Source organism: Balaenoptera musculus, chromosome 3, assembly GCF_009873245.2.
Source record: "Balaenoptera musculus isolate JJ_BM4_2016_0621 chromosome 3, mBalMus1.pri.v3, whole genome shotgun sequence".
In the NCBI taxonomy this organism is placed as follows: Eukaryota; Metazoa; Chordata; class Mammalia; order Artiodactyla; family Balaenopteridae; genus Balaenoptera; species Balaenoptera musculus.
The window spans coordinates 167,247,621-167,271,090 of record NC_045787.1 but is presented as its reverse complement, the minus strand read 5'-3'; the positions used below and the strand labels follow the sequence as shown (position 1 = coordinate 167,271,090).

At 56.8% G+C, this 23,470-nt stretch overlaps 1 protein-coding gene across 7 annotated transcripts in view; it reads right to left on the bottom strand.

The window, feature by feature from the left end:
* Nucleotides 1–23,470, bottom strand: part of PTPRS (protein tyrosine phosphatase receptor type S) — a 103,191-nt gene that overhangs the window by 59,264 nt on the left and 20,457 nt on the right. For 6 of the 7 annotated variants that reach the window (XM_036846698.1, XM_036846701.1, XM_036846700.1 and 3 more), the window contains exons 1-2: nt 11,805–11,936; nt 4,559–4,758 (exon numbers count right to left, since the gene is read on the bottom strand). In XM_036846698.1, coding sequence (XP_036702593.1) covers nt 4,559–4,649 — 91 coding nt within the window. In that variant the 5' untranslated portion in view covers nt 4,650–4,758; nt 11,805–11,936. Of the gene's footprint in view, nt 1–4,558; nt 4,759–11,804; nt 11,937–23,470 lie in introns of those variants that run through there. The other variant, XM_036846699.1, reaches the window with a different exon arrangement.

Here is a 23,470-nt window from a genome sequence, read left to right as displayed (position 1 = left end):
GGCTTGACTGGCCTCACCTCCCTCATTCCAGGCTGTGCTCCCATTGATATGACCATATAAGTCTACACTGGCCACCTCTCTGGAAAATCAGTAGACCCCACTGCATGCAGGCCTCAGTGGGCTCACTCAAATCCTGTGTATCTTACTGGGGAAGTGACTGTTAATTCCACTGTACAGATGGGATTGTACAGGTTCAGGGAGGTTAATGAGCTTGCATGAGGTCACACAGCTCAGAAATGACAGCACCAGGGTTTGATCCTGGGTCTGTCTGTCCCCAAGCCCACGTCTTCTGTTCCTCTCACCTCCAGGCCCTGAGCCTGATTTCGATGTTTTTGCTCCACGCTGAGCCCTGGGCTGGGCCTGCCTCTCTGGCTCTGCCTGCCTGGGTTGCCCCTCCTACAGGAATGGTGACTGGGGCCATATGGGTCCCCAGCCAAGGTCACGGGGGAAAGTCTCTGTGGTCAGGTCAGGAATCTCGCTTCGGGGAAGAATCCTCCCTGGGGAGCCACTGGAAGGAAGGGCAGAAGTGAGCTGCAGGGAGTGAGAAGCATCCAGCTGCCGTTTTATGACTCGGAGCCGGGAAGACACCCCGAGCACCCTCCAATCCGGGAAACGAGACACGATGGGAGCCCGTGCCGTCCCTCCTCCTCTCTTCATCTGGCGGCTTCAACCTCAGCTCAGCCAGCACCTCCCCCAGGGAGCCTTCTTGGATTACCACTGGCCGGGTCAGGACCCCCTCTGTCCCCATCCTTCCATGGGCGCCCCCTTCCATCACGGCCCCGATCACACTGGGTTGAAATACTTGGTTATGTGCCACCTGGCAGGGTGGGCATGAAACAGACCCCACTCCTTGGGACCCCACCACACCACTTCTCTGTGCCCGGTGACCCTTGAAAAACTGGGGCTTTGAACCTTGATGCTTGCCTAATACTGGGCCCAATGAAGCTGCCCACTCGCTCCCTGGCGCCCCCTCGCTGCAGGGCAGACGCCTCTCAGCTTACCTCCAGGCAGCTCTGGGATCCCAGCCAGCCCGGAAGAGCTTTCTCCACCCGCTGCATCCCCCATTCGAATATTTCTTGCAGACGCTTAGATTCTCTCATTTGGACAAACCCTCCCTTCCTCTTCTTTGCAAAGGGGCCCCGGACATAAGAAAGACACACTGGGGTATGGCCGCAGCCTGTGGCAAGCAAGCGCTCCTTTTGTGCTGGGCTTGTTCTCACACTCAGCTCTATTCTGAGGCTCAGAAAGGGTGAGCGACTGGCCCCCAGTCACCCAGCTTGCAATGGGCAAGAGCTAAGATTCCAACCTGGTCCTATTTGGCTCCCAAAGCCCTGCAAATAGTACACTTGATATACAGGGTGGGGGGTCTTCAGCGATGGAGAGCACCCTGGGTGTTCCTGTTTCTTAGATGAAGAGACCGAGGTTCAGAGTGGCGATGCCAACAGCGCAGAGGCTGGGAAGGGCTTGGCCTGATTTCTGTTTTTCCATTTCAGATTTTGCAGAGAAAAATCTGGTGCCAGAGCTGGAGACCCACCCACCAGTCCCCTCCAACCCAGCCTGGGCTGGCCGCACAGCACCCTGGGAAGGCCCCACAGGACCAGAAGCTGTTTCTAGGGCAGAAATCACCCCTCTTGGTGCTGGATGGTGGACACTTCAGCTGCCTGCCCGGGCTCTCTACCACCTGACAGCCCCCGCCCGAATGGTTTCCTGAGGACCTGGGCTACTCCTTGAAGCTGGCAGTGCCAATCACGGTGCCCACAGCCCCTCTGCTGGCCCCCAGATGACAGGGTTCCTGCTAAACAGACCACCTCCTGGGGTCAAGATGCCCCAGCTTTGGAGACGGAGACCTGGGTTTGAGTCTAGGCCGCTACCAATACCTAAAGGGATACAGTAGTAACAATTCCAGGGGAATTCCCTGGCGGTCCAGTGGTTAGGACTCCGCACTTCCACTGCAGGGGGCACGGGTTCGATCCCTGGTCAGGGAACTAAGATCCCACATGCTACACGCAGTGCAGCCAAAAAAAAAAAAAAGAATTCCAGGGCTCACTGAGGGAGCATCCACAGAGCTAGCCCCGGCTACATGCCCAGTGCTGACGGCCTGGGTCACACTCCCTCACGGCTCACCTGGACCACTGCAGTCTCCTCTGCCCTGGCATCCCCCCATCCTGTCCTCCCCCGCCCCAAGTCTGTCCTCCCTCAGCAGCCAGAGGGCACCTGTGAGCACCTCAGTCAGGACCTGCCCCTCCTCTGCCCACAGCCCTCCAGGGCTCCCACCTCCCTGGGGTACAAGCCACGTCCTCTCTGCTGCCCACAAGGCCCTGCACAACCTGCCTCATCCCCTCCCTGCCCTCCCCTCCTCCCTCTCTCCCCCTCGCTCACTATGCTCCAGACACACGGGCCTCCTCACTGTTGCTCCAACACACCAGGCACAGTTCTGCCCCAGGACCTTTGCAAAGGCTATGCCTTCTGCCCAGGACACCTTCCCCCTAGACGTGCATGGGGTGCACTCCTCAGCTCCTTTAGATCTCTGCTCAGATGTCATCTCCTTGGTGTGACCTTCCCTGATGCCCTCCCACCCATTTAAAATGCAGCCCCTAAACCTCCACTCATGCTTTCATCTCCCTTCCTGTTTATCTTGCTCCCGGGCACGTCCACCATCCAGCACACTCGGTGTCTCTCCCTTAAGATTATCAGCTCCAAAAGGGGGTGGGATATCTGCTTTGTCTCCCAGGTCTAAACCAGTGCCTGGCGCACAGTAGGTGCTTATGAAAAACCCACTGAGTGAATGAGAGCACAGCCCCACCCATGGTCACACGATAGAGCGAGGATTCAAACTCAGGACAGGATAGCCTCCAAACTCTGTGATCTCTACCCCCTCCTCACAATGGCCACTTTGCAGCCTCAGTTTCCTCACCTGTCAATGGGAATGATCTCAGCATCCTGCCCAAGGCTGGTTAATTATCACTGGAGCAAGATGTCAAAGTCGTAAATATATGATTTATTCCACTAGTGTAAGTTAAATCAGTGGTTGTCACGTGGGGGTGCCATTCAGGGGATGGGGCCAGGGATGCTACTCCGCACCCCACAGTGCCCAGGACGGCCCCCCAATGCCCGAGAATGCTCTGGCCCCGACATCAGCAGTGCCGAGGGCAGGGGAAACCCTGCACTAAGTGAATGAATGAAAAACTAAAAATGCTCAGCCCTCGGCCCACTATTCCCACTGCAAGGAATAGAGCAGAGAAGATACAGGCCCTGGGAGGTGACCAGATGGATCACAGCCCAGGCACGCCTGGCTGTGTGGGGTGATGGGTAGCAACCCGGGCTCTGGCGCCAGGCAGACTGGCCGATTCCTGGCTGTAAAACATAATCTTACTGTGCCTCAGTTTCCCCATCTGTACAGTGGGGATGGGGAGAATAGCCTCCATCTCATCAGGTGGTGGTGGCTGATCTGAGTGTGTTAGGCATTTACTACAAAATAATATAAAAACGTGAAAAAGCATGGATTGATGAGGCAGGTGTGTATGTCTCTGGCGTTCTCACCCAGGGGCAATAATTATCATGCTCGTGGTAACCCGGGATTGTGGGCCTACTGTGTGCAAGCAGCATGCAGGGGCTTATCGTGTGTCCTTGTCCCAGGAATGCTGGGAGATGGATGATGCTGAGTTTCATTCTGTCAAGGTAGAAACGGCCGCTGAGCGAGGCTGAATCACTAGCCCAAGGTCACACAGCAGGTTAGCAGCGAAGTCAGGATTCAAACCCAGCCTAACAGCAGATCCCAGTTTCTTTCCCTGCTGACCTGAGCCTTTGTGTCCCCATCAGCCTAATGACACCTCCTCTAGGCCCCTCGTGGTGGGATAGACCGTGGCATTAGGACTAGGACTGACTCTCATCCTCTCCACGTTACTGCCAGAAGCACAGCCTTGCCCATCCCCAAACTACACCAACCTCTTTCTTCACCTCCAGGCCTTTCTGTGTGCTAACACCTTCACCAGTAATGCCCTTTCTATTGGCAAACTCCTATAAACCCATAAAACCCCAGCTCCAATGCCCTCTCTCCCAAGAAGCCTCCCCTGGCTCCGCCTGGGAAGGTTTGATTGCCTGTGTGTCTACCAACTGGGTGCTGGTGTTTCTACCTGTGGCAAGGGAAGGAAAACTCTGTGGCTACCTCAGGAGTGACTTCAAGTAAGCCCCAGTCCCCTCTGAGCTTTGGTTTCTCTCATGGAAAAATGGGGATGGTAATGAAACTAGCATGCTGGGTTCTGTGAGGTGGAGGGAGATGAAGCAGGTAAAGCCTGCATTTAGCGCTGGGCTTGGTGCAGATTCAACGCTGGGCAAACAGACACTGTCATCACTTTCACTATGACTGCTTTTTTATACCATTCTTGTTATTCACCTCTGCACCTCTCAGGACCCAGTGCACAGCAAGCATTCTACTCGGCCTCGTTCACAGAGCACAGAGGCTCTGCACGGCAAAACCAGCGCCCTCCCCCCGCCCCGGGGGTGGGGTGGGGACACGTGTTCACACGTGCACATGCAAACTCAAGACGCCCGCACTTACCTTCTGTGGCACAGCCTCCGACCAGCAGGACCACGAGGAGGCCCATGGGACCAACCACAGATGCCACACCATGGCCCCAGGCAGGCGCCATGCTCGGCCGTGACCTGCAACCTCCAACCTCCGGCCCTGGAGGGGGGATGGCCCCCCCCCCACGGTCCCTCACAGAGAGGCCTCAAGCCAAGCGTCAGTCGGGGCAGCGTCTGCAGAGACAAAAAGAGGGGCCGTGAGAGGGGAGCAGGGGGATCCAGGGGGCCTTCATGGGGGAGGCAACAGGAGGATCACAGAGGGGCAGACGAGAGTCACGGGATGCGAGGGAGAGGGTTACAGGACAATGGGGGAGGGTCATGGGGCGACGATGGGGCAGAAAGAAAGCACTGAGCCCCCACGATGAACTGAATGTTGTGTCCCCCCAAAACTATTATGTTGAAACCTAACCCTCAGTGTGATGGTCTTAGGGGCCTTTGGGAGGTGATTAGGTCATGTGGTGGAGCCCTTGTGAATGGGATTAGTGCCTTCATAAAGAGACCCAGAGAACTCCCTCGCTCCCCGCCACCATGTGAGGACATAGCAAGAAGATGGTCGTCTGTGAATCAGGAAGCAGGTTCTCACCAGACACCAATTCTGCCAGCGCCTTGATCTTGGACTTCTGGCCTCCAGAACCGTGAGAGATGTGTGTTGCTTAGAAGCCACCCAGTCTATGGCATTCTGTTATAGCAGCCAGAACAGACTGAGACAGCCCCTACCCCTGGCTGAGCCCCCGACCCCAGGCTGAGCCCCAAACCAGGACTGAGCACCCCCGCTAGAAAGCGCTCTGAACATCTAATTTCTCCCCCCTCGCAGGCTGGGCCACCCACCCGAAGGAAGAGGCTCCAGCTAACACTGCTGAACGTCCCTACAAATCTGCCCATTCGGCCACCAGACGGACCTTCCCCCCAAACACACCTGCCCGTGCCTGCCCTGCTCTGACACCTCCCATGGCTCCCGTCAGCCCCACAGGAAGCTGCTCCTACTGGTCTCGTCCCCTCTCTCACGAGAGGTGCAGCCACACGGTCCCAGCTCAGTCCCACCCTGCTGCGCTCTCTGCTGGAAATGCTGTCCCCCCACTACCGCGTGACAGGTCTCAGCTCCACTGTCACTTCCTCTGGAAGCCCTCCCTGCCCCTGGCAGGTCAGCTCCCACCCCCTATTCCACATCCCACGGCTTCAGAAATGACGGAGGTCATCCTTCACAGCATTTACCCCAGTCTGCAAATCAAGTGAGAATGTTCATCACCCAGCGTCTGTTTCTCTGGTGAGAATCCAAACTCCTCTAGAGCAGAAGGGTCCTTCTCAGGGGCCAAACCCTAGGACGGCCCCCTCTCCACTCTCGCCAGGGCCAGGGTGGAAGCGGGGGCAGGAAGAGGCCCAAGGATGAGGCCCTCGTGGCCGGGTCAACCTCATACACCCACCCCAGGCCATGCCCCAGGCGGGTCCGCACCATGGCCACGGGGACGGGTGCCACGTAATCATGGGGCAGCCCCTGTGATTCTGGCTCCCAAAATATCCAGCTGTGGTCACCACGCCCAGCCCCAGAGTGGCCCCAGGGGAAGGGTGGGCTGGTGGTGGCTGGGTCATGGCCCAGGGTGGAGAGTGGAGAAGGAGGAGGGTGGGGATAGGGGCGCTCAGCGGGCACACAGTCAGACCACGGACAGTCAGACCAGACAGAAAAGGAGGATGCTTGCACATAGGCCACAGACAGACCCAGACACACGGTCAGACCGCAGACAGACAGGGAGACCAGACATAGTCACAGATGTATTTGTACAGTCAGGCAGCAGAGATGGGTCCACATGTGTAGTCAGGCCAATAAAACTGACACACAGACCACAAACGTGGACAGGCACAAAATCAGACCCCAGACACACAGAATCAGACAAGATACAGACAAAGGGTCACGATGGGGCAGACGATACACATACACAGTCAGACCCCAAGCAGTCAGGTCAGAGACACACAGGTACACGCCAAAACCACAGACACACAGCCAGGTGAGACATACACAAAGGGTCACGGTCAGGCAGGCAACACACATACACGGTTGGGCTACAGGCAAGCATGAACACAGAGGCACGTTGCAGCTCCACAGGGCATGGCAGGTGAAAACACACAGTTCACAGACTCGGATGCGGGCACGCAGTGGGGCTACAGAGATGGGCAGTCAGCAGAGCAAACTTGCCCCCAGCCAGACAACATGCACACTGACACGTTAACGTCAGATCCCCCGCATCCGCGTGCACGTGCATAGACAGGCAGGCGCACAGTCAGACCACAGATACACACTGGGACCCAACCACGGGCCCTTTAAGAGCAAAAGGGGCTGATGAGGACGGTGAAGGTCCCAGCTGGGGAAATGGCCCATGGCCAGCTGGGGCCAGGGTGACCACGGCAGCTGGCCCGACCACAGATGCACATCAGCTTGGCCACATCTGGGGAGGGGGCTCGGCTCTGGCCCAGACCACTTGGATTGGCTGCCCAGGCCCGCACAGAGCATCTGGGGAAACCGAGGCAGAATTTTAACACGGAGGGGCTCAAACCCACCACCCCGGGGCGGCGGGGGGGGGGGGTGTGTGACCTCCCTGCTCTAGTCTCCTCACCTCTGATGCCAGCTGGCATGGGCAGGGGTCACCTGCATGAAGGGCCCTGGCCACGACGCCTCCCCCGCCCCCTATGCGCCATTGGAGCCAGGGGCAGCTGCCTTCTAAAAAGGGAGGCCCCTAATTACCCCCTGACTCCTGCAGCCCCGCCTTCCCAATTACAGGGCAGGATGGGGCTGATCCAGGCACAGGCGGGGCCCAGCCATCAGCTCCCAACTCCCCCAAAGAGGTCATTCCAGCCTGCTGGGCCGGGGGAGTACACGGCACTGGGGGCTTTCAAGGCCTGGAGCGGGAATGGGGGTGGGAGGCGTGGGACAAATTCAGGGTGGAAAGGATCAGACAGAACACAGAAGGCTAAAAGTTCCAGGATTGGGACTTCCCTATCGGTCCAGTGGTCAAGACTCTGCGCTTCCAATGCAGGGGGCGTGGGCTCGATCCCTGGTCAGGGAACTAAGTAAGATCCCACATGCCGTGAGGTACAGCCAAAAAAAAAAAAAAAAAAAAGTTCCTGGGTCTCTTAGGCCCCCATTCTCCCTGGAGGAACTTGCCATGGCAAAGCCCCAGACCCTCCCACCTCTTCTGGCTTCCTGCAAGAGCCGGGGGTAGGCTCCCCTGCAAGGGGTTGGGGGAGAATATAAGCAAATTCTGTCAGCTCTGTCTCCAAAATCTAGGCTGAGACTGTCTACTTCTCACCCCTTCTTCTGCCTCTACCCGGTCCAGCCCCCTCATTGCTCACCTGGACCAATGGAGTCATCTCCTGCCATGCCACCCCCCACCCCGTCGGTCTTCCCCTCAATGCCAGAGGGCACCTATTAGCACCCGAGTCAGGTCCCATCCCTCCTCCTTTGGTGGTAAAAGTCCAAGCCCTCCCTGATGCCCACAAGGTCCTGCACGACATGCTCTGTCCCCTCCCTGCCCTCCCCTCCTCCCTCTCTCCCCCTCGCTCACTCTGCTCCAGCCAATGGGTCTTCTGGCTGTTCCTCCCACATGCCAGGCACGGTCCTGCCCCAGGGCCTTTGCACGGGTTGGTACCCTCTGCCTGGACCTCTCTGCCTCCAGATTTAATGTTAATATTATGACTTGACTGAGAATTAAAGGATGAATGGGAATGGGGGTGGGTGTCTCCACAGAAGGAACAGCATGAGGAAGGACAAGTAGCTATACTGAGCGGTCCTAGCAGGGAGATGGGGAGAGATTAGGGCAGAGCGGTGGCCACACACTGAACCCACAGAGCAAGGAACCCTAGGCAGCTCTGAGCAGGAGGGGATGTGGCCGGGTTGGTACCACACCAAGCCTCCTCTCTGACGGGTCTTGCAGTAAAGCAGCCTGAGCCATCAGCCTCCCCACTGCTGAGAAAGGGAAACTGAGGTAGGTGCCTCAGAGCTGCACGACGCGGCAACCCCCAAGTTCTTGGAGGATGAACGTGGCCATTAAGAAGGGAACAGCCACCCATGGGGGTCACAGGAAATAACTTGGGTGGGAAATGAGGCTGGGCAGGGGATGGGGAGGAGGGAAGGGAGTGGCCTCTGGACCTGGAACCCAGGGCCCCAGAAGGGTCCCTGCCCACCTCTGGGCCAGGCGCAGAGCTGCCCACCATCTGTTCCCAACAGCCGGGCAGAGGTGGGCGCCCGTCTTGCACAGATGAAGAAACTGAGGTTCACAAAGGAGCGGGGACTGTCAAGGACCCCCAGCTGGGTGGGGCCTTGGTTCCAGAGCCCACGTTTACACAGGACTGTGTCCTTCCCTGGCCACTGTGTGACCTCAGGAAAGTGGACGACCCTCTCTGGGCCCGGTGCGGCCTGCTGGATGGCCTCTGGGGGCTCCCAGGCCTCGCTCACAGGGGGTGAGTGGGCACCCATTCTAGTCAGGTGCCGGGGTGCAGGTCACGCGATCCTGGAGCCAGCTCTGTGTGCCCACGCCAAGCAGGGAGCATAAAAGGGTGATTGTGACCCAGGACTGGGCAGCAAATAGGCCCCGTGTCACTCGTATGGGGCCGGGTGTCCCAGGGCCTGAGGACTCTGGGCTGCCTCTCCCTGCCCCGCCTGAGGGTCTGGTCTGTCCTGGGGGTCTAGGGGCTCACGTGCACAACCCCGACTCTCAGGGACTTCCCGGGGCCAGGGGAAGGAGAGGTGGGTGACACTGGCAGCGGGGCTGAAGGAAAAGTCCCCTAGGGACACACGTCTCCGCCCTCACACCCACGCCCCACACCTCTCCAGCCCCAAAGGCTCCCTTCAGGGCCAGGGGACTTTCCTGCTGCCTTGAACCCCTTTCCCAGGGCCTCAGAGCCCCTGGAGGGCAGGACCCGGGCCTCCAGCCACCCTGGGTTGCTGTGTCCCCAAAGTGTGAGACAGGGTCCAAGCTCTAGCTCTGTAGCCCCTGGTGGGCTCCAAGGGGCTCTGGTCAAGCCCCTCTCCCTCCTGGGGCCTCAGTGTCCCCTCACCGGGCAACGGGCTCAGGATGTAGCCGGGTGGGACTGGCCCTGCCACCTTCCTGGAATGGGCTAGGACCAGGGCTGAGGGATCTGCCTTTAGTTGACTATCGATTTGTACTGAGTGCTGTCCCCAAGGGTCCCCACCACCAGGAGCGGATGGGCAGGGCAGCTGGGGAGCCAGGCCCAGCCCCAGAGGGAGTAATAGGTAACACCAGCTGGGTGCCCCCCTCCACGTGCCCAGCCCTCTTAAATGCTCCCCGTGCTTCCTTCTGTTTGACAGCAGAGGAAATTGAGGCTCAGAGAGGGCTAGCTGCACATGCAGGGTCACGCAGCGTGAAGGGGCTGGGCTGGGCTAAGATTTGAGGCCAGAGACCAGCTCTCAATCAAGCCCAGAGTCCACGCTCCCTGGGTGCCCAGCCTGCCAGGATGGCCCCTGCCAGCATGCCCCCCACGCCGGCTTCATGGAGGAGCCTGAAACACCAAGATCTGGGTGCACCCCTGCCCTGCTGCTCACACCTGCCAGGGCTCCCCAGCGCCTCTGCTCAGTGTCCTGGGCTTGCCCTGCTGCTTCTTCCCACAGGTCACCAGTTCTCAGAATGCACCGGTCCACCTCTGGTCCTTTCTCAATACAGGTCCTCCTTCCAGGGGGCCCACCTGTCAACTCATCCTTCAAGCCGTAGCCGCAGACCTACCCACCCCAGGCTGAGACTGGACTCTTCCCCCAGCCCTGGGACCCCTCCTCTGCCCAGTCTTGACCCCCCCAACCCTGGGGCTGGAAGTAGCTGTGTTCGACTCTGCCCCTCCTCTGCTCTAAAACCTTCCATGGCTTCCATCAAAATCCACTGAAATCTAGATTCTTAACCTCAGCCTCCAGAACTGCCGACTCCATCATGTTGCACCCCGACTGCCCTGTTTGCCCTATGGGTGTCCCTACTCACTGCCTTCTGGCTCACACAAGGATATTTGTGCACGCTGTTCCTTCCACCCAGCGCACCCTTCCTCGTTCTCCATCAGACCTCAGCTTTCACGCTCATCCTCAGGTCTCGGCTGAGCTGGCACCTCCTCTAGGAAGCCCTCTTGGATGCCACAGGAGGGACCAGGGTCCCCTCTGGGCTCCCTAAGCGCCGGTGTCTCCCATCCCAGCTCTGCTCCTGTCATAGACCCATCATCCTCCAGGATGGGAGTCTTCTCCCCACCCTAGGAACATGCATTTATTAGACGCCTACTACATGCCTGGCCCCACTTGACACTTTACCCGTACCATTCCTGTGGTCATGTCCATTTCAGAGAGGGAAACTGAGGCCAAAAGGAACCGCCACAGGCAGCAGAGGCCAACGTAGACATGGCCTCCAGGTGCAGCTTACATCTGCTCTTGGTTGGGGCGGGGGGGGGGATGTCTGCTCAAGCCTTAAGGGATGGAGGTGAGGTTCAAGGAGAGTCAGCCCAGGAGTCACAGGAAGCCCCTCTAAGGTCGCCCAGGACTCTGAGTAGGAATCCTGGGAAGCAGGATTCTCCAGGCAATAATGGGGGGTTCAGAGGCATGGAGCTTGGAGACAGGTATGGAAAGTGGGACGGTGGGAGCTGATATGCCTGCCCAACCCCTCAGTTTATTAAAGCCCCGACTAGGCACAGCATCGATCTGGAGTCCATAAGCCTGAGGGGCACAGGGACAAACTGAGAGAGGAAAACTTTCTGTGAGTTTTGGGGAGTGTCTAAGAGCAGGGATCCCAGCCACTAACCCCCCACCCCCAGCCCAGCAGTCCTGCCACCTCCTCCGCGGAGCGGGTCCCCAGCGGAAGGAAGGATGCCAAAGCACCCACCCGCTATCAGAGTACCGCCCCCCTCACGGCTGGCAGCGAAGGCTGCCCCAGCCTGGCTCCGCCCCCAGGAGGTGGGGGAAGAGGTCGGGCTGGGGGCCAGGCGGGGGAGGGGACCCCACAGAGCATAACGGTCTGGAGTTTTCCAAAGTACGAGAGCGACCGGCCTGAACGGGGTGGGGGGTGGGGGGCGGGGGGGGGGTGCGGCGCGCCAGGCAGCGGCGGGCTCGAGCTATCCCTGGAGGGCAGCTGGGCCAGGCCGCGCGGGGCGGGGGTATGGGGGGAACCCGGGGTGGGGGGCTAGGATACGGACAAAGGCCAGTGCAGACTGGGCCTCGAGGTGGAAGGGGATACCGACGCACTCACCCTACGGCTCAGAAATCGGGGCCCGGGCCCCGCGCTGCCTCGGCCGGGCCCGCTGCAGCCCTACCCAGGGTCCGCCCGGAGCGCAGCGAGAACTCGGAGACGCCGAGGCGCAGCGAGCTCGGCCTGGGGGCGGGGCGGGGCGGGGCCAGGGGCGGGGCGGCCAGGGGGTGGGCCCGGGGAGGGGGCCCCAGAGCGAGCCTCGGGCGGGGCCCGGCCGGAAGTAGGGCGGGGGACCAGTCGGGACCCAGATCAGCGGGCACTGAAATCCTACGTGGATGGGGGTCCTGTGTCGAGCAGGCCTCCGAGGAGGTCACTGTGTCCCCCGCAATGTGCACAAACATGAGGGGGTGCCCCCAGTGGCACAGCTCAGGACCCTCCCTTTGGAAGCCTGATGCCAGAGGGATCCCCTACCCTGCTCCCCCTTCCCTTCCAGGCGCTGATCGTGGCCATGGCAACGGATGAAAGGGCTGGATGCTGGACAGGGCGGCAGAGGGCTCCCCAAACACACCCAAATACAGGAGGTCGAAGAAGGGGCAGAAGATCCCCTCCCAGCCTGGGTTGGATGGCAGAGGCCGCGCCCCCTACAAACACAGAACTCTACAGGGTGGGGGAGGGGCAAAGGCACAAAGAGGCTTCTCTCCTGCTGGGAGTCAAGTTGGGGTCCGGGGGGGGCGGGGGGATGAACGGGGACACCGTGGCAGAGGCCTCAACCTTAGCCACAACCCTGAGGAGGGGGCGGAGAGCGCAGGGCCAGATTGGAAACAGATGGGGCCACCGTGCCAGGCCAGAGACACCCGATCCCGAGCGGGGGTGGGGGAGGTGGGGGGGGGAGAAGGGGCGTCCCCACCCAGGCAGCCAATCCTGGCCGCCGCTGCTGCCCGGTGCGGGTTTGAAAACTCCAAGGGAGAGGCCGGGAACGCCGAGCCCCAGCGGGTCCTGGGAGCTGGGGGGGAAGCGTCAGGGAGGGGTAGGGACCCTGACGGAGACCCAAGGGCAGCCGCCGGGGCGGGGTGGGAGGCGTTCCCCCAACTGATCCCATTCCTGGCGAATTGGGATCAGTTCCACCATTAGTGCTCTGGACGACTCCCATAGCCTACGTGTACTGAGATCTTAGTATATTCCAAGCCCTGTGACGGCTCACATCACCCCACCATCAATCAGCCCCATTAACCAAAGGGGTTAGGGAGGAATAGAGAGAAATTACCAAGGTCAGGAAGAGCAGCGATTCGAACCAATGTTTGGGTCCAGAGGCTAAGCGTCCTTACCCACAATGCTACAGAGGCCTGGAGCCAGAAAATGACAAATCACTATAAATTTAAAGCCCAGGAGGAAACGGCAGTGCTGGAGACAGACAGGCCCCAGCCTCTAGAAGTGGGACAAAGAACATGGGCTTTGATGGGCGGCACCCAGGCAGCTGCTTGAGCCCCGAGGCACCCCAGATAGGGACAGGGACGACTCACTTCCCAAGGTGGCCCATCCACGCCCTGCTATGGCTGCCTTGGCAGGTCCACTCCCCATCTCTCCCCAGCACCAAATGCACCCTCCCCTGGGTGATCTGCCCTTTCCAGTTCTGCGCCTCAGTCCCTCACTTTGCAAAATAGAGCATATAATCCCACCTCCCCTGGCACTGGGGAGGCGTGCACTGGGGTCCTCAAAGCACCAAGCACAGAGTAAGTGCTCTGTGAATGTCCGCGTGCAGACTCTCCACCTGCCCCTTCTACATGGAGCACACAGTAGGTGCTGCTAAACATGAGATGCTCCAACATCTCCCCTCCCCCCCACAGCCCTAACCCTGGGAGGCCCACAGTTGGTGCTTCATGGAGGTGGGACCCCTGGCGCCACAGCACCATGTGGGAAGCACATAGGAGGTGCTCTGGGTCAACGTGGGGGTGAAACTGAGCGGCAGAACCTCCCCCAGCATGGCAAGACACACAGTGGGCCCTCAGAAAACGCCCCCAGAAGCATAGTAGGTGCTTTGCAGGCTGATGCCCAGGCAAAGGGCTCGTGCAGAATCGCTATGAAGATGAACAAAGCGGGGGAAGAAAGGACACATGGGGTGGGATGCACTGTTAAAAGGGAGGGTCAGGGAGTGGGGAGGTGACATGAGTAAGACCTGAAGGAAGTATGGATGTTTGGGAGGAGTGATCCAGTCAGCGGGCACAGCACGTGCAAAGGCCTTGGGCAGGACTGCGCCTGGCATGGTGGAGGACAGCAAAGAGGCCCGAGTGGCTGGAGCAGAGTGGAGGAGGGGAGGGCAGGGAAGGGACAGGGGCAGGTCTTGCAGGGCCTTAGTCTACCCCGAGGGAGGTGGGAGCCCTGGAGGGCTGTGGGCAGAGGAGGACAGACTGGGGGTGGGGGGAGCCGGGGTACCAGGGCAGAGGTGACTGCACAGGTTCAGGCAAGCAATGAGGGGACTGATCAGGTGGAGGCAGAGAAGGGGGGGCATGCGGGAAGCATGTACATTCTGGATAGATTATGAAGGCAGAGGCAAGGAAATTTTCTAAAGGACTGGTTGTAGGGTGCGAGTTAAAGAGGGGACTCAAGATGAGCACCTTAACAACTCTGGCCTGAGCCCCTTGAAGGTTAGGGCTGCCACCTCCGGGAAGCCCTCCCTGACTGCTTTGCCCACCCAGTGCCCCCGAGGGCTGACCCCGGGAACCCACAAACATTCAGTTGCTATGTCCTCTGTATACACCCAGGAGGCAGCTGTCCTTGGGATGGAGCATGGGGCTAGATCACGTCAGCTCCTGCAGCTGGGACATTTGGGGGGATAATTTTTTTCAAAATAACTTTTCTTCTAATTATAAAATAGGCGTGTGCAGCAGAAAATTGGGGAAAATCAGCATAAAGAAGGAAATAAAAATGGCCCACAATCCACCCCTCTCCTGGAGAGAATCTGTTAGCATGTGGTCATTTTCATTCATTCTTTCCAGAAACACTTACTGAGCACCTACTGTGTGCCGGCCCACTGAGGACACAGCAGTGGGATGACAAGCACCGCACACGTGCCGCCCACCCCCCACCCCCGTTCTCCCAGGGCTCAAGATAAGCAGGAGAGACAGACATCCACAGAGAAACAAACATTGTCAATAACATAAGGCTGGAAGTACTGAGAGGTATGAAAAAGAAAATAAAATGACCTGTAAGGCTCTAGAAGCGTGGAGGGGTCTGGGGGTACCTCTCAGAACACCTGGATGAATTGAGCGAATCAGAGAGACAAACTCCTAGGGAAACAGAGTTTCAGGCAGGAGGAACAGCAAGTACAAAGACCAAGGCTGACAGCCTCCTTCCAATCTTTCTCCGATGTGTTTAAATGGGTGCACAGAGATCACCAGTATGAAACCATTTGCCAGGGTCCAGCCCACAGAGTTTACGGGGACCTCACTTGATCTGTAGTATGAACAGCAGAGAGACATGTCCTCAGATGAAGCTGTGACCCATCGTTTACAAGCAAAGGGTCATTCCACTGGGATGGTCACAAGCCTTTGAAACCTGCCCTGATGTGGCAGCCCCAGGTAAAACTGCACCCTGGACACCCTGGGCAGGACGCCCCACTCCCAATCCCTTCCCTGACTTCACATTTGGGGCCAAAATTCCTGAAAATTTCATTTAGGAGCAACCACCAAACTCCACACCCTTGGTTTTGGGAGCAAGAGAGAAACTGGTTGGGCAGCTTCCTCCTTTCTCGGGCTCCAGGGCTCCCGGGCCCCAGGTTGCCCAACGGGGCCCCTCCCTACCCAGCTCAGCATTCATGCCCCGGAGCAGCAAGCATGTGGGGACCAGCCCAGTGCCTGCCTCGCCCATACTCACATCTTGGCCCTGGCGCCGTGTCTGCCTGCCAGCCACACCGCAGCAGGCACATAGCCCGCCACAGGCACGCACCAGCTCTCCATGTGCCTTTTTCACCTTCTGGTTCCCCCAGGCCCGGCTACCACCCTCTCCTTCTGGACAAATCCAGGATGCTTTCAGGTGCAGCTGGATCCAGCAAACCTGCTCTTCCCTCTGTCCTCCCCTGCTCAGCTGATGGCAGCTCCATCCTTACAGAGGCTCAGCCTAGAAGCTGGGGGCTGACCCTGACTTCTCTTCTTCCTTCATGCTGCCAGTCTGGAAATACTCTCAAGTTTCCCTCCTAAATTTTTCCTGAGTTTCTTCATCTCTCTCCAGATGCCCTTCCCACCCTGTCCAGCCCCCATTAGTGCCCACCTGGACCAGTACAGTCACCTCTGCCCTGGCCCCCCAGCTCCGGCCTTTACTCCCCACAATGCTGTCCTCCCCACAGCAGCAAGAGGGTGCCTGTGAGCACCTGAGTCAGCTCCCATCCCTCCCCTGCCCACAGCCCTCCAGGGCCCCCACCTCCTTCCAGGTAAAAGCCCATGTCCTCCCCACTGCCCACAAGGCCCTGCATGACCTACCCAGTCCCCTCCCTGCCCTCCCCTCCTCCCTCTCTCCCCCTCGCTCACTCTGCTCCAGACACACAGGCCTCCTCGCTGTTCCTCCAACTCCCCAGGCATGGTCCTGCCCCAGGGCCTTTGCACATGCTGGTTCCCCTCTGCCTGGAACATCCTTCCCCCACATTTTCATGACTGTTTCCTTCTCGCCATTCAGGTCTCCCTCAAACATTGCCTCCTCAGAGAAGCTGATCACCCCGGCTCAGGTACCACCTCCATCAGCCTTTATCACACATCCTTTCTCTAGCTTTTTTTCCTTTTTAGCACTTATTTTCATCTGAAATTATCTATTTCTTGTTTACTGTCTAGATCTGTGATGTCCAATAAGGAACCACTAGCCGCACGCGACTAAATTAAAACGAAATAAACAAAATTCAAAATCCAGTTTCTCAGTCACACATGCTGTGTTTCCGGTGTGGCTCGTGGCCACAGTATTGGCACAGACATCGCATATTTCTATCAGCGCAGAAAGTTCTGTGGACAGCTCTGATGGAGGAGGTGGGAGCCCGGAGGGCAGGGCCGGGTCGGTTTCGGCCATTGCTGGTCCCAGGGCCTGGTGTACAGTAGGTACTCAATAAATGCTTTCTAAATGAATGAAAGAGGGACTTCCCCGGTGGTCCAGTGATTAAGACTCCATGCTCCCAAAGCAGGGGGCCTGGGTTCGATCCCTGGTCAGGGAACTAGATCCCGCATGCCGCAACTAAAGATCCTGCGTGCCGTAACTAAGACCCAGCAGAGCCAAATAAATAAATAAATATTATAAATAAATAAATGAAAGAACAAACTAATGGCTAAGAGGCCTTGTGAAGTCTGGAGGGGCTGATTTGCAGGACAGGGCAGAGGTTGGCAGGCACCATCTGCAGCCACAAGTCCACAAAGCTGGGAATTGAACCTGGGTCGTCCGTCCCAGGCACCCTCTGGGGGCTGCTGCTCCGGCCCCAAGGGCAGAAATTTGTAAAAAGCTGCTCCAAGCACAGCCAGACTCCACTCTGCGGCCAGGCGCCAACGTGCTGACTCAGCCAGAGGCAGGGGGCGGAGGGGTAGTGAGTGCCCTTGCCAGGCACGGTCCCTCCAGGTGGGCCCCCGCCAAGCCCCCCATCTCCCACCTTGGACCAGCTGTGGCCGCTTTAATGGATCTTGCCGCATTCTCTCTGTAAACGCCTCTGCGCTCACCAGATCCCCAGTGAGGACATGTGTGGCATTCCCCCCAAATCCTCCCCGCCTTGTTCCCTACTTCTGCCACATCCCAATAACCCTCATTCAATCTTTCATTCAACTGGCTCACGCAGTTCTCTTAAACTAATTTACTTTAGAAACTAACTCTATAATGCAAGGCTCTAACTGCGGAGCCTTGAAAGTCACCAGAAAAATTATTACAATGAAACTATGTACCGAATTCTTCCATTTTCCCTGGATACTGTTGCTAAGGCCAGCAGCCCAATGGGATTTGGTTATAGAGAGATTGGCAGGTGTTGGTTTTAAAAATCACCCTGCACTGGACTGAGACTTTCCCCTTGACTTGTTATGGACCAAAAGCGGAGTTGCTGCTGGTCTGTGTAGCTCGGTGCTGTCGGACGCCTCCTCCACAGGTCACCCCAAAACAGCCTCATCCTGGGGGCAGGTCCCCCACTTTAGAATTCATGGCCCAGAGGAGGCAGGAGGCCTAGGTTCTCTTCCCAGCTCTGTCCCCAGGGGGCTATGTAGCCCTGAGCAAGTCCGTGCCCCTCTCAGGGCCTCTGTGTCCCCACCTGTGCAGAGGATGATTGGGTTTTCAGTGCCTGGGGCTGCTTTTTGTGGGTTCAAGGCCTTTGAAGATCAGGGACACTGAGGCACTGGCCAGAGAGGTCCCCAAGACAGGGCTTCATGCAGTTCCTGACTGACTTCCCTTGTGAGGGTGGGATCCAGTCTTGGTCACTGCTGAAACCTCAGCATCTATCCTGTGCCTGGCCCTATCCTGAGTTTTGGGGACGCAGCAGGAACCAGGACAGACAACCTCCCAGGGCTTCTCTTCTAGGGAGGGAGAGCGACAGATGGCGTAGCCATGCAAAGATAGGGGAGGGGAGGGAATTCTGAGCAGAGGACACAGCACATGCAAAGGTCCTGTGGTGGGAATGAACACACTAAGTTCTAGGGAAAGAGAGGGAGATGGGATTAGAGGGGTAAGGTGGGGGGATGTCATTTAAGGAATGCACACATTGAGGCATGAACGATTATCACACTTCAGTAACAATTCTTTCACACACACACCTGCATTTATAGAGCACCTGCTGTATACCAGGTTCCAGGCTGAGCACTAGGGACACAGGATGACCCAGGCAGCTTTGGCCTGGCGTCAGGAAGTTCATAGGCTGTAGGGGAGGCAGATGGGGTCTCTGGCAGTTCAAAACCAGATGTGAGATGGCGAATGCATCTGGCATGGGGGCGGGGCAGGCTTCTGGTAGGTGGTGATATCTAAGATGTGAAAGAAAAGGGGAACTGGGAGAGGAAATCTAAGTGGCACTGGACTGAAAGGAAGAAGTGGGAATAGGAACCTTGGGCCAAGTCCCATCCCATAGGTGAGAAGCCTGAGGGACCGGGGGGCTGCTGAGGGGGATGGGACAGCAGAGCTAGGTTCCCTGCTTGGCCCAGACTTGTTGTGTGAGCTCAGTTGCAGGCACAACCTCTCTGGGCAGCTCCCCAAGCTCTCAAGTCCTGGGTGACCAGGGGGAAGGTGACATCTTTGGACAGGGGTTGGGACCTGTACCCAACCCCTCCTCTCCCAAGACCTCAGAACGCTCATTAAGACCTAGTATGGGAGGGACTTCCCTGGTGGCGCAGTGGTTAAGAATCCTGCCAATGCAGGGGACACGGGTTCGATCCCTGGTCCAGGAAGATCCCACATACTGCAGAGCAACGAAGCCTATGTGCCACAACTACTGAGCCTGCGCCCTAGAGCCCGTGAGCTACAACTACTGAGCCCACATGCCACAACTACTGAAGCCTGCGCACCTAGAACCCGTGCTGCACAATAAGAGAAGCCACGGCACTGAGAAGCCCGCGCACCACAACGAAGAGTAGCTCCTGTTTGCCACAACTAGAGAAAGTCTGCACACAGCAACGAAGACCCAATGCAGCAAAAATAAATAAAATAAAATAAATAAATTTATTTAAAAAAAAAAGACCTAGTATGGGGCAAAGTGCTCCAAACCAAGCTGGGCACACAGTAGGTGCTCAACGAGCACACTAGCTCCTATTCCTGGCTCTTCCCACGGGCCAGGCCTCCATGAAGCCACTCACTGAATCACCTCAAAGATTGGTGTTATTATTCTCCCCATTTTTCAGCTGGGAAAACTGAGGCCCAGAGGTTGGGTCCATATTCTCACCACTAGAACAGAACTAGGACTTGAACCCAGGCTGGGTTCTCAACTTCTCTCCCCACGCCACTCATTCAGGCCTTGGCTTCCCCTCCTCCTGCCTGACTGGAGGTCAGCCAGTCCTGGAGTTTGTGGCATCTCGAACCTAGCCCATCTGTGATTTTGCAGCCCACACGTGGGTGGGGGCTGGCTGCCTCGTGGAAGCACAAGGATGGACCACTGGTTCCCAGATGTATCAGTTATTATGATCAATTATTAGTTATTCCCCAGCAGTGGCCCCCAGCAAGCCGTGCTCATTTGGGAGCCGTGATGGAGGAGGTACAGGTTTGGGTGAGGACGGTGGTTTGGGCTCAGCAATTGTCCTGGGAGATGTCACCTCCAGGCCTTTGCATTCTCTGTTCCTCTGCTGGGAACACTCTTTCCCCTGAAACCCACATGGCTCCCTCCTTCACCACCTCTGTTCAAGTGTCACTTCTGCAGTGAGGTCTTCTGGAATGCCCTCTTTAAAATTTTGCCTCCCACTCTGGGCCCTCCCCAGTCCCCTTCTCTAAATTTTTTTGCCCCCTAGAGCAACATACCACTCTCTGACATTTGATTTCCCCCCCCCCCCCCCGTGCTTTGTTAATTCTCAAGCTCCCCAGCTGGAGTGCTAGCTGCAAGAGGGCAGGAGATTTGTTCTTTCAAATTCCTCCTGTTGAAGGCAGGAAGCAACTGGCACACAGCAGATGCAAACCTTTGTGGAATGGAGAGTCCCTCTTATCTGCCCCTAGAAGCAACCTGTTGCTGGTTTGTGTCAATCTTTGTATATCTTTCCCAAGCAGTTACAGACCAAAGGTGACACCAGAAAACAGAATGTTTTTCTTTTTCTTCCGTGAAATTGTATCATCTTGTCTGTATCATTTCCCAACTTGTGTTCTTTCACAAGACACTGTATCTACAGTGTGCATACACATCCCTAGACTCTTTCCACCTGCTGTGTATAATCTTCCATTACAAGGCTGTGCCCAGCTATTACAATCCCCTGTTGATGGACACTTAGGTTGGTTCCATTTTATTTCTCAGTCTCGACCAATGCCTGTGAATCTTTGCGTCCACGCCTCCCACATCTCAATGCAGAGAGATGGGCAGCTGGGGTGTCTGCACCTTCCCTTTGGGCCTGCTAACATCACCTCTCGGAACTTATCTGAAAGGCACATCCCCGTGAAATGACATCTGTAGAAAGTCCTCACGGCAAAAGACTTGAAGCAACCTAAGTGCTCAACTATAGGGGATTGGTTAAACATATAATGGTGCAAGGGACCAAATAATGCCACAAAAGATTAGTATCTTTTAATATTATGAGACTAGTATTGCCGTTGTGAAAAGGAGAGAGCCAGATGTATAATTATGACATTACTTTTAAGATACTACATTTTTAAGGGGGGGAACCCCAAGGTACAGAACAGATGCTACCATCTGGTTAAACAAAGGAATACAAATCTACCTGCCTACTTAATGTTCACCGAAGATGTCTAGATAACTGCGCTGTCCAAAATGGTGGCCACAAGCCACACGTGGCTATTTACATTTAAATGCAATAAAATGGAATGAAATTTAAAAGTTGAGTCCTCATTTGCACTAGCCACATTTCCAATGCTCAACAGCACATGTGGCCAGAGGCTACTTTATTAGAAAGCATCAGCAGAGAGTATTTCTAACATTGCACAAAAGGTCTGCTGGACAGTGCTGATATAGAGCAGGGGCCAGCAAGCTACAACCCATGGACCAAATCTGGCCCACTGGCTGTTTGTGTCAATAAAGCTTTATTGGCACACGGCCACGGCCATTCATTCACATATTGTCTCTGGCTGCTTTCATGCTACAATGGTGGCATTGAATAGTATTGACAGAGACCACCCGCCTCACAGCAGGGCTGAAAAGATTTACTATCTGGCCCTTTACAGTAAAAGTCTACCAAACCCTGTCCTAGCAGGACGCTGGTGCTGCTTCTGAGGAAGGAGCGGGGAAGGGGACTGAGGATACGAGGGGAGTGGTGGTAGAGAGGCTCTCCCCTGTGTATTCTTCTGTACCTCCTCAGTTGTGTCTTACATATATGTGTTATCTGGCCAGAAAAAAAAAAAAATTAAAAATAAAAGATGTTGCAAAGTGGCAATGCTGATTTATTCTCCCGCTGATGACGCCCAGGGGTCCCCCTCCCATTTCCACTCTGGATATCATCAAGCTTCAGACGTTTTTGCCAAGCGAACGGGCAAGAAATGGATCTTGTTGCTTTAATTTGCATCTTCTGGGCAAGAGATGGGGAATCTTTAAATATGGGATAAATGCTTGTCTACTCATCCATCAGTCCCCAGACTCTGAAAAGCCAGGGACCCCATCCATTTCAGTTGCTGAAGCATCCCAGCACCCGTGTGGGACCAGGCAAACAGTTGGTGCCCAATAAATGTGCGTCAAGTGGATGAATGAGGGCCTGAGGGAACTGGGCCCAGGGCTGGGGCTGCATTACAAGGTCTGGGATCCCTGGAGGCAGCAGTGGTCATCAAAGGCCAAGCCGAGCTTCTCTGAGGCAGGCTTACCAACGGACCTGGGGCTAGCCTGGCTCCCGGGCAGGCCAGAGTCGCCAGCCCCTTGGGCAGGAGCCTGGGGACATCCTTCCTAGGGACCATTCTCAGCAGAGGGGGTGTGGGCAGGGTGGGGGGAACCTCGGGCTCCAGGCGGGAGAGAGATTATATATTCATCAGCATCTTAAACAAAAGCCCCACCGCTGCCTGTCAGCTAGGCTCTGGCTTTTATGGTAATCGGGGATGAATTACCCACAATGCCCGGCCAAGCGCAAGTGGTTCTTGGCCCAGATCCTAAACTAATTTTTAAATGTTCGTGTGTATATAATTTCGTTCACGCCCTCCTGTCCCACTTCCATCATTTGTGGGAGCATCGGGGAAGGGGCAGGGGCAGAGGGAACCCCGGGTATAAAGCAGAGGGTGCTCATCAAGACCCCCACCTCCCGCCCTTGGGCCCCCCTGGCACCAGGCCCTGGGCCCAGAGCGCGTGGAAGTGGGAGGTGAGTGCCCAGCTGGAGCCAAGGGGAGCCTGGAAACCACCAAGAACTAAAGCCAGCAGCCCCGGGGGTGGAAAACACACAGAGGAGAAGGGAGAGGAGCAAGGTGGGGAGGGTGTGTGGGCCCATGGGTGCTGTGCCACATGCTGTATGGCCTGGGGCAAGTGCCTTAACCTCTCTGGGCTTCAGCCTCCTGGTCTGTGAACCAGGCCTCCTCTGTATCTTGAACTGGAAGTTCAGTGAATCTCAGAATTTCTGCCCCAAGAGCCCCAGTGGAGCTTGGAGCTGGCAAAGGCCCAGCCCCATCTAAACCCAAACGTGTAGCTGGCTGTGTTCTAAGTACTCTGTACATATTAACTCATTTCATTCCCTTCCGTTACCATCCCCATTATACAGATGGGGAAACTGAGGCTGAGAAAAGGATGTGCCTTGGTCAGGGGCCACTGGCTTGCTTATAGCATGGGACACAGGCCCCAGATCATACCCATGGACTAACTTAGGAGCCACCAGATCCAGGAGGTCCCCTCCAACACCTGCAGAGAGAACCACTCCCTTTGCCTTCTGGAAACCTTGGCGGGTGTCCTGTAACACAGGGGTCCCCATGCCTGTCCCTCCCGTCCTAGCAGATGCTCAGCCCAGAGATCTAGGAGTTATCCTTGATGCCTCTCAACCCCACCCTGCACCCACTGCTTGGCCAATCCACTGGCTCTGCCAAAAACAAATCTCTCCAGAATCCACCCACTTCTCCCCCTTCTCTGCCTCCATCTGGTCCAGCCCCAACATTGCTCACCTGGACAAGTGCAGTCGCCC